This window comes from Glycine max, chromosome 19 (assembly GCF_000004515.6).
Source record: "Glycine max cultivar Williams 82 chromosome 19, Glycine_max_v4.0, whole genome shotgun sequence".
NCBI classification, from domain to species: domain Eukaryota; kingdom Viridiplantae; phylum Streptophyta; class Magnoliopsida; order Fabales; family Fabaceae; genus Glycine; species Glycine max.
The window spans coordinates 49,848,676-49,858,718 of record NC_038255.2 but is presented as its reverse complement, the minus strand read 5'-3'; the positions used below and the strand labels follow the sequence as shown (position 1 = coordinate 49,858,718).

Sequence of the window (10,043 nt, the reverse complement as noted above, 5' to 3'; positions counted from 1 at the left end):
TATATATATATATATATATATTTGCATGTGATATCTGATTCATATTGAACATATACGTACCACAGTTTTGTAGTATAATGAAAAGAAAGGAAAATTTTGGAAACCCAGAGAAATAGCAATATATAAAGAAGCACCAACCTGATCTGATTATATCACAAAAGGATATACAAACAATCAATGAAGTGACATAGACTAGTTGAATGAAGACCAAATTGAACTTCTTCCTTCCAATCTAGAAGCATGGGACCGTAAAACAAAAACTTTGCTGAGCAGAGAGAGTAGGGACTAGAATTTCGAAAACGACCGCAATGGAAAAAAGGAAAGGAGAGCGACAATGGCACGCAGTCATTTTAGAACGAAGGGGACAGCCACCTAATGAAAACGAAAAACCTTCATTCATCCATACATATATATAGCAGCTTAGTAGTAGCAACGTATATATCATGGCCATGGGTCATGGGTCGTTACCACTTTTCAACACCCATGTTTCTTCGTTTTTCCAAATTTGTCATTTTCCTCACCCATTAAATAAATATATAACCCTCCTTCTGGGAAGCCTCGGGTCTTATTATTGATCACCACCAAGTTGGAAATGAAGCCTATAAAAGCTACCATAATGCTTCACCTTTAGACTTAATCATCCAAGCATATATCATATATATATATATATATGTACGTTCGTGTAGAAGTAAAATTGGATGATTTATAGCTTTCTAGATAAAACACACTACTGATCAAATCAAATGGGGAAAACTCAGGTATGATCACCCCAATTGCTACCACAACAAGGAGTCCAATACCTTAAGGACCATGCAAAAAACTCCAAAGAAAACAGTGAAAATAACCTACATATCGAGTCCTGTGTTAGTGAGGGCCTACGATGCTTCTGAGTTTCGATCAGTGGTCCAACAACTCACGGGCAATGACTCCAACTCCAACAAGAAGGTTGAAAGGCCTCATAAGGGGTATAGCTCTACTTTGATGCATCAAAGGGTCATGCAAAGTCATGAAGATGCCCATGGGATCGGGTTGTATCATTACAACAGATCAACGACGACTTCTCTGGAGTTGGATGAAGATTACTACTGGAAAGAACTTGCACGTTCTGTTTTGCCGTGACCCAGATGTGTAGTACTTGTATGATACTGTATATATTAGTATTTGTCTAAGTAATAATCAAGAAATGATTGCTACTGCTTCCACTGGCAGTGCTATCACCTCCATATTGAGGGAACCTATTTCCCTCATTATAAAACTTATTTCATATGCTTTATCTTATTAATTACATGCATCCTCTCTCATTTTCATGGCTTTTTGAAATTTAGTTTCCGAGGTTAAGGTTACTACAGTCAAGTTTATGAATATTTTATCAGATTAGTGTAAGTTGTACACTTGTACGTGTGTTATAAAAAACATACCGTTGGAGATGCACTGTCTTAAAAAAAAGTGCAAATTGTGTATTCGATCATCATGAGAAAATCCCCCAAAGCTTTGACAGTTTGACCTTTAACTCCTCAACATTTAAAAATTAAACAGCTTTTAATTTGTTTGAAAACCTGTTGAGAAGTAAGAATTTATATCTGGAATAATGTAGATTGGGGATTCAGTACTGGAAGTGCCAGAAAGATGGGTAAAGGAACGGCTTTTACGTAGAAGGAAGAAGAATTTGCCGCGGAAGGGTTAAGAAAATCAGAAGCTGAAATTGAATTGAAGGGGTTTCATCACTAATCACTCATCAGCAACGTAAGCGAGAGAAAGATCGCGGGCTGGTCCGGTTGGATAAAAAAATTAGAAAACATACAACAAACAAACAGTAAAAAGATTGAAAAATTAATATAAAAATTAAAATATTTTTTTTATCTGTAAAAGACGGGTATACATTGTATGCACTATTTTTTAAAATTAATTTAATTTTATACTAAAATTTTATAATTAGACAATAATCTAGCAAATTTTCAAACTGTCGTTCTTAAAAAAATAGATACCAGTACCATTTAATTAGTAGAAGTGCTATTTGGTCAGAAGTTATTACATAATTCAACATCATTGTAATTTCAACTAATTTTAACTGATAGATATTACATAAATTCAACTTCAACCATGCAATAATTTTTTTCTGAATAAAGAGCATGTGAATTTACACGAAATTTTACCTATGAAAATCTCACATTTTTAAAGTAACTATTGATTAAAATTAATATGAAATATAAAATTTACTTTTCACATAAATTTTGCCTTCGCATAGAAATTTGAAAAGTTATTTTGGCAATGATGAACTGTTAATTAAATATATTGACAAATTGTAGATTTTATCTAATTATGAATTGATATTAAGATAGGATTAATAATTATTTTAAAAGATATATGTATTAGTATTATTAATTTTTTGGTGGAATGTTAATAGTAGTATTATTTCTAGTTAAATGTGTAAAAAAAATTAGAATCGATTTTGATGAAGTATGGATTGGTGGTGTTATCAGAAATGAGCATGGAGTATGTATTAGCGGTTTTGCTAAACATATGGGCGAAGGAGATTCACTTAGATCGATCGAGCTGAGTTCTTAGCCATTAAGGAGGGTCTCTTGGAGGCATGGAACCTGGGATACCGCCAAATTATTTGCTGAATCCCTGGAAGTCATCAAAAGTTATCTTTTAGAATTAGACATATATATCTCTGATGTAGTTCTCTTTTATTTTCCCACTATACCAAAAAAAGTAAAAGATTCATATTGTGTTTCAAAAATTAATTTTTTTTATGAATTACATTTATTAAATCACATTAAATGTATTTTTATACTGACAATTTTATTAAAGAATATTATTTTTTTAATCAGGCCATGTTGAGTATAAAATTGTTAAAATCCCTATTTAATCAATCAGATTAACATATAAATTGGTGCACTTTACTTTCAATTATCCTCGAATTTTATTTTTTTTTGTCAAGCCCTCAAATTATGTTGAAACTAAGAAAAATACAAAAGGGATGTACTTCATGGGCCTTTTGTTTTTGGTACAACTCATCTCGCAATTTAATACTATTTTTATTTTTGAACAATCAAGCGAGTAAACAGTCGATTTTGGGTACTATCATGGAAATTTGGCAGCCTTATCAATCTCTGGTTAAGAGGGAGTTATAAGGCGACTTCGGGGAGGGGGAGTTGAAGTGATAAAGAAAGTCATAGGTTCAAGTCTCTCATTAACATAGTAATAATAATCATCAGCATGTGATAAAAAAAAGAAAAAAAATCTCTGAGTAAGAATTTCTTATTTTTGATGTTCAACTCATTATGTGATAATCTAAATTCATGTAAGCCACACAAAAATGTGTATCTATCTTGAAATATAATTTACGCATATTAAGTAATAATTAAAATTTGAATTCAACAATAAAAAATTGAATTCTATAATTAAAAATTTATATCGAAAACTTTTTCAATAATTTAACAGCCTTTTATAATTAGGTAACACATTATCGCCATAAAAAGCAATAACAACACACGAAGTTAACTAGATAAAAGATAAATGAAAAAATGTATTGACTAATATGTTTAAATTCTCTTTATACATATCGCTTTAATCTCTAAAAAATTAGTATTTAATTCTTACTGTTAATAGTTTTGTTATTAATGTTACAACGGTAGCAATAATAATAATGGTTGTGATGATATTGGATATCATAGAAGGGATGACCATTATTATAATATTGTTGGTGATGGTAAAGCAAAGAAGTTACATAATATACAATGGAGATGAAAGAAAAATAATTTTATCTTATTCTATTTGTTCTTAATCTAACTTTTTCTTTAACTTTTTAACTATCAAATTGAATAGAAATAAACAAATAAAGATGAATGATAAAAGGTCTTAATCTAATTTTATCTAACTTTTTCTTTAACTTTTCTTATTCAATTAAAGTTATATTGATGAATGATAAAAGGTTTTTTTGAAGTATTTAATGTAACTATAAATTTAGTATTCAAATTTGAGAACATTAGTTTAAAAAAAAAAAACTTCATAGTGACATTGATTGTAAAAATTCAACATGAGTTGATCTATGCACTTAATAGTAAAACAATGGTCGAATGTTACTTCCTAGCACAAACACAAAATGATAGCATAAAATTTAAAAGACTTACACTTTAATCCCTTTAATTTAAACATTGTGCAAGAATAGGTTATATTATTTTTATCAATTTTAAAATTAAGCAAATTTATTCCCATTAAAAATATTATTTTATCTAAAACTACTAAACTTTCACATTCTACTCAGAATCTTCACAAATTGAACTGATTAAAATACTTTTAATTAAAACTTTTTTTCTTGAAAAATATAACCAAAACATCAAATTTACACTCAAAATAAAAAAAATATTTCTTCTCTTTTTTAAGGCTTAACATTTAATTTCAAATCCTGTAATTTTTTTTCAAATTTATTAAATTTTCTATAAAGTTTTCACTTCCAAACTTTTAAAGTTATTACATGTCTCAAATTCATCATAAATATCTAGAAATTTAAATAAAAAAAACATTTTATAGAAAGTAAAATAAAAGATAAATTGATTTCATTTTAAAAATAAACTTAATTAACTCCAAAAACCTAATAAATTAAAATTACAAAAATTCAAAATTAAAATCATTGAAAGTTTAATTAAACCATAAAAGATAGTTCTACAGTTGCACAAACTGCAGTTAGGTAGAACAATCCTTGGTCAGCCACAAAGTCGATGAACTGCAGGTTTTCTTTATACGTTCAATAAAGAAATAGTACATTTAAGCGAAATTGAATCTACTTTATGATCCACAGTACATTTTAGATTTTACTTAAACTAACCTACTAATTAATTAAGACAAGCCTAATGGTAGAGAATTTGAATAATTTGCAAGAGTCCTAAGTCAAAATCTTAATAGCATTGTTATACACACACTAAAAAAAAAAAAAATCCATCCAACAAGCTTGTTTGAAGGTTAATGGAGGTATAATTTACCTTTATAATATAAATTAGAATTCCAAACTTAATAATCTTATATCACAATTGAAATTTTAATAAATCTAAAAATACATTCTTATTTATAAAAATATTTCTTTATTGTAAACTTAATATAAGTTAAAATTTTAATTTAAAAATACTTAAAAATTAAAATAAATATCATATGAAATGTAAAGACTGATACTACTATAAATGTGAAACCAAATCTAATCCGACCTCGGAGATGAGAAAAACAGGTTATGTGATCAGAAATTTAGGCAAGGAAGTAGAAGATGTGCTAATTTATGTTACTAATAGTAATGTAGAGACATCAAGGCAAGCGTTTGCCTCAAGTTGAAGCACACATTATATATAAGCAGCAGCAGCAAGCTACTATCCCTTGATGTCTTCCTAACTAATTAAACTAAGAAAAGCTTGTTCATTTTGGGTGGCTAGCTAGCTAGTTTCCATCATCAGCAACTTTGAGGTAGAGGTTTTCACCCCCTTCACCGCGGCCTTCACTTGAACCCCCCATTTCCTGCTTGCTACTTCCAATGATACCCCTTCCACCACTGTGCAAACCCTCCCCTGTGGAGCTGCCGCCACGCACAAAGTCAGGAAACCCTCCTCCCACATTCACATTGCTGCCTTCACTTTGCAGCATGTGGAGCCCCGAACTCGACCCCAGTGCACTGTGCATGGCTTGCTGCTGTTGAAGTGCTGAGTACGGCTGCTGTGCGTACAAAAGAGATGAGCGTGCTGCCATTAGTTGTTGTGGTGTCATCTGCTGTGCCTGTTGTTGAGCCTGCATGTACTGTGCTCCCTGCTGCATCATCCCACTCGGAGGGTACTGCACCATCAGTAAAAACATCCATCAATGAGGCCTGGAGATTGAGGCTTTATGTCTTTCAATCAAAGTTTAAGTACCACAAGTACTTTTTCAAATTTCAATGCATAAGAAGAAATTCTTAACTTGGCTAGCTCTTCCAATGAGAACCAAACATGCAATCATTGCCAAACTTAACAAGACATGTATGTACCTGACCAGACATGGTGGGTGGTTGGGGTTGAGAATCAGCTATTGCAGCTAAGTACATGAGATTTCTCTGAAGCCTTGCTTGGTTCCTGAAAAAAATTGAGCATGAACTTGGTCTAACATCAACACCAAAAGGTATAACTGATATGGGATCTTAACATCCCTTTATGCCCAGTTTTGGGTGACGTATAACATCAATAGTACTATACTTTGGTACCATATTAGAATTAGAGTTAATTCCCGAAGGCAAGTTTTCTCGAGTCACTATTAAATGTACCGCTTTCAATTTCAATTTCTTGAGTGATTTTATATTACATCTACAACAACCTATGCTTCACAGATAGAAAATGCACAATTACACTTGTCCTCTATCTTGCACTGAAAGCTTGAGTTAAATGTTTTAAATGCACAATTGTACTAGCAGCCAAGATGTTTGGAAGAATGATTTCCACCAGAAACCTTCAAGATATATAAGTTAACTCAGACATACTTTATCACTTCCAACTGCATACCAACAACCAAGCTTGATTTCATTAAATGAGATCAGCCACAGATACACAAATGACATCATTCAACTCTATATCCAAAACCAAGGCAAGGTTTTTTCAATGATTTATCCTATTGTTTTTACTTCAAACATCATAACCGGGACTGACCAGTTGACAGAAAAGGAATCTTCAGAAGTATAGAAGTCACATTCGAATCAAAGGGATGTGTCGCAGAAAAGGTATTTTCTGAGCTGTCTGTAGACAAGTGAGAAAACCAGTTAACTTTGGGAAGGATGGAGAAGAATCAAAGGGGTGAGATAAGAGAGACCAAGACCAGCGATTGCGGACATATCAGAAGAGTCCATTAATGCAAGGCATGCAATCCCCGAAGGCATATAATATATAGAAATGTGAGAAACTTGCTGCCTATCCAAAGAAGAAAATAAAGGCGAGAAAACCCAAGCGTGTTGTCTTAATAATATTGAACGTGAGAACTAAGAAAATTGCAAAAAAGATGTCAAATGATAATCAAACAAGATCTTAAATTCAGAAAAGCATTAGATGACATGAACATTGCAATGTGTTTGCAGAAAGTTGTATTAAAAAAAAGCAGTATTATAATTTTGAAGATAGTATCTTTGCCCAAAGTGTGTAAGAAAGTCTTAAAACGCTGCAGATTACTTTTCAACTCAAATGTAAATTCAAAATTTCTAATAGCTACCATGTCGCATTTGTTTCAATTAATGAATTAATGAATATCAATACATTCACCCAAATAATACTAGATTATATCAAGTTTTATTGAGATTCCAGTGTAAACTGTCTCATAATGAAGTTCAAAAATTACGTTCATATATTCTTTAAGTTATCAGCATAGGATGTTAAAATAAAGGCCTGAAAATGAAATAGAAACCATACCATACCAGGATATTAAAATAGAGGCTAACTGCAGAGCGTATATTTCTTGGTAAGTTTCAATGTAACGCAGGATGGTGTATGACACAAAATCAGCTATATTCTTCTCACGCACTATTATACAAATGTTGATGGGGTGGGAAAAATTCCCTGGTGGTGCAGCACCCTATCTAGTTGGTAAGGCTTTCTAGTTAATTAAATTGAACTTTGTTATCAATGTGGAAGTAGCATTATCAACAGTAAATGACCCTGCCAACCAGGCACCCAGATGGAGACATTATGCTTGACAAGTAATAAAGAAATGAGAAACACTAAATTCAATTCAAACAGAACAAAAGAATAAGTGTAATTCTTACTCGGCACACTCGCTCAGCTTGCCAGAATTCTGGCTTTCAACAATCTTCAGAATTAAGGACTTGTTCTCATCCAGATACTGCATGTAAAAAAAAGGGGTAAAATGTTAAACAAAGGATCAACCATCATCATAATATCATAAAAATGCTGCTAAAATAATCAAGTAAAAGGGAGGGGGAGCAACAAAAGTTACAATATGTCCTTGCTGGACTGTCTTTCTTTCAAAAATACTATTTGGTGCACGTAGATTTTAGAAGGTTAGAAAACAATGAAGTGAGATGTTTATTCTAGTTTATTAGATATAGTAAATAATGTACATACTAAGCCTATATATAGTATATGAATTTATATCTTGTACTTCGATCTCAATCTGTTTGTCTTAATTTCTTAATTATCCTACCATTTGGGTAAGGAGCTAGAACTGCACCATGTTAATCAAACCGCACCCCGGGATCAAACATTTCTTACAACAAAACATTTCCCGATTTAATAAAATGTTCCCTATGATGCAGCCAAATTTGTTACCTTAATGAAATCTCAAAACTAACATAGAAGTTCAGGCATGTTATCAAAATCAAAATCTATAACAATAAGAGAAATATATTTGAAAGATTTACAAAGGTAATTTCAGGCTGAGCAGATTATTTGAAGGACTAGAGCATTAATACCAAGTCTGAAAGTTAGATACAAGTAGAACAAACAAATAGGAGTATTACACAGTCAGAGAGGGCGTAATTGAAGTCTGAAAGTAAGAGAAGCATGTGCATTAAAAGCACGCGTCATAAAAGAGTCCAGAGTGTTGGTACGTTTTGATAGAGACAAGGTTTGTGATCTCCAAATTGAAGCATATATATTCGGATTCAGACAATGTGATCTGAAAGGTGAGAAAATGTGATCTGAGCTAGCGCTGAGAAAAGCACGCGTCATAAAAGCTCTGATAAAGCACATGTAGACAGTGTGGAAAATGGAACAAAGACCCCCCCAACATAAAGCAAGCAATTGGTGAGGAGAATATTTACCAAACACGACTAAGCACCCAGTTAGGATTAGCAGTATCTTACAAGAGATTAGCAGAAGCTGACAAAGGAAGAAGCAGAATAATAAAAGAGAAGAAGAGAAAGGTTTGAAGTGTGAACAGAAACATTAAAAAGCAGGCAGCACAAGGGAATCGGTACTAAAAGTAGCATACAAGACCCACAAGTAGTGCTGAGACAAAAGGGCCCTGAGCTGAGAGGAAACATGAATGAATTAATGAATACAAACATAGACATGTGTATGTATGTGACATATGAGTATGAGTATATCCAAAGCTAGCAGAAGAGATAAGATAAGCAGATGAAGGGGAATGGTAGTGGTAGCAGTAGTAGCAGTGCAGAAGAAGAAGAGAGAAACGGACCTGCTGAATGTGATCAGTGGTGACGTTGTTGGGGTAGTAGGCTGCCATCATGGGCTGCATCTGCATCAGGTGCTGCTGCATCTCTCACACACGCAATATATATATATATATATACACTATATGATAGAAAGATGTACACTTTCTCTTTCTCTAACTATATCAACTTTCTCAATCCAAAACCAAACAAAGCTGAGGCCTGCAATAGTGCAAGTGCAGAGAGAAGCACACTCTCTCTCTCTCTCTCTCTCTCTCTGGTTCTCTGGCTTTCTGTGTGTTCCCACTTTTCCCTTCTATCTCTTGGCTATTGCAATGATGCTACCACACGGAAACAAGATATTAGAAAGCGTGAATAGAAAGTGAAAGAGAGAGAGAAGAGCAACACATACACATTACATCGGGGTTGGGGCCTTTGGGCTATTACTATTTTATTGGTTTTGACTCTTTCTTCACACTATGGGGTCGGTCTCTTGAACTGCGTGTTCCTGTCCCTCTCTCTATAGTATCACGTGATAGATATGAGACAAGGAGAACAATTTTGACCAACTCGCTCTATAATTATTACTAGTGTTTCTTTTAAATCTCTTAATTAATTTTCTTTACTTTCATATTTACTACACAAAACTTTAAATATACTTTGTTAAATATATTTCAAGTTAAAGTAGTAATTAAAAAAGAAATCGAAGGAGAAAATATTGTTGTTTAGTTATTTTTCAATTTAAGAAAAAAGTAGTTGTTAGCATTCGATATGGTAATGTGTGTTGGTCTCGTCGGGATTCATAGTTGCAACATTTGATAAAAGAATATCTCGTAAAAGAGAGAGTATCTCACACACTCACACATAAAAAACATGATATTGTCCTGAGGGCGTTGTCCTTGTCCACCTCGTT

General features: G+C 32.7%; 1 protein-coding gene across 3 annotated transcripts; it reads right to left on the bottom strand.

Moving 5' to 3' along the window:
- Positions 1-5,240: 5,240 nt before the first annotated feature.
- Positions 5,241-9,549, bottom strand: LOC100809843 (GRF1-interacting factor 1). Of its 3 annotated transcripts, XM_026127161.2 has the most exons (5): positions 8,780-8,957; positions 8,477-8,634; positions 7,763-7,839; positions 6,008-6,092; positions 5,241-5,817 (listed from the first exon to the last, which is right to left on the bottom strand). In XM_026127161.2, exons 2-5 carry the CDS (start codon positions 8,525-8,527, stop codon positions 5,428-5,430), a joined length of 603 nt encoding a protein of 200 aa, XP_025982946.1. In that variant the 5' UTR covers positions 8,528-8,634; positions 8,780-8,957; the 3' UTR covers positions 5,241-5,427. The 3 variants fall into 3 exon arrangements, with proteins under 3 accessions (XP_025982946.1, XP_003554714.1, XP_006604857.1); XM_003554666.5 differs by lacking the exons at positions 8,477-8,634; positions 8,780-8,957 and adding an exon at positions 9,157-9,549; XM_006604794.4 differs by having other exon boundaries at positions 8,477-8,957.
- Between the last annotated feature and the right edge of the window lie 494 nt (positions 9,550-10,043).

Coding starts and splice junctions, on each gene's coding strand:
- LOC100809843 (XM_003554666.5), bottom strand. CDS start 9,237: ATGCAGCAGCACCTGATGCAGATGCAGCCCATGATGGCAGCCTACTAC. Junction 6,093..7,762: donor AAGCTGAGCGAGTGTGCCGA/GTAAGAATTACA, acceptor AATTTTTTTCAG/GAACCAAGCAAGGCTTCAGA. Junction 5,818..6,007: donor CACCCACCATGTCTGGTCAG/GTACATACATGT, acceptor CTGATGGTGCAG/TACCCTCCGAGTGGGATGAT.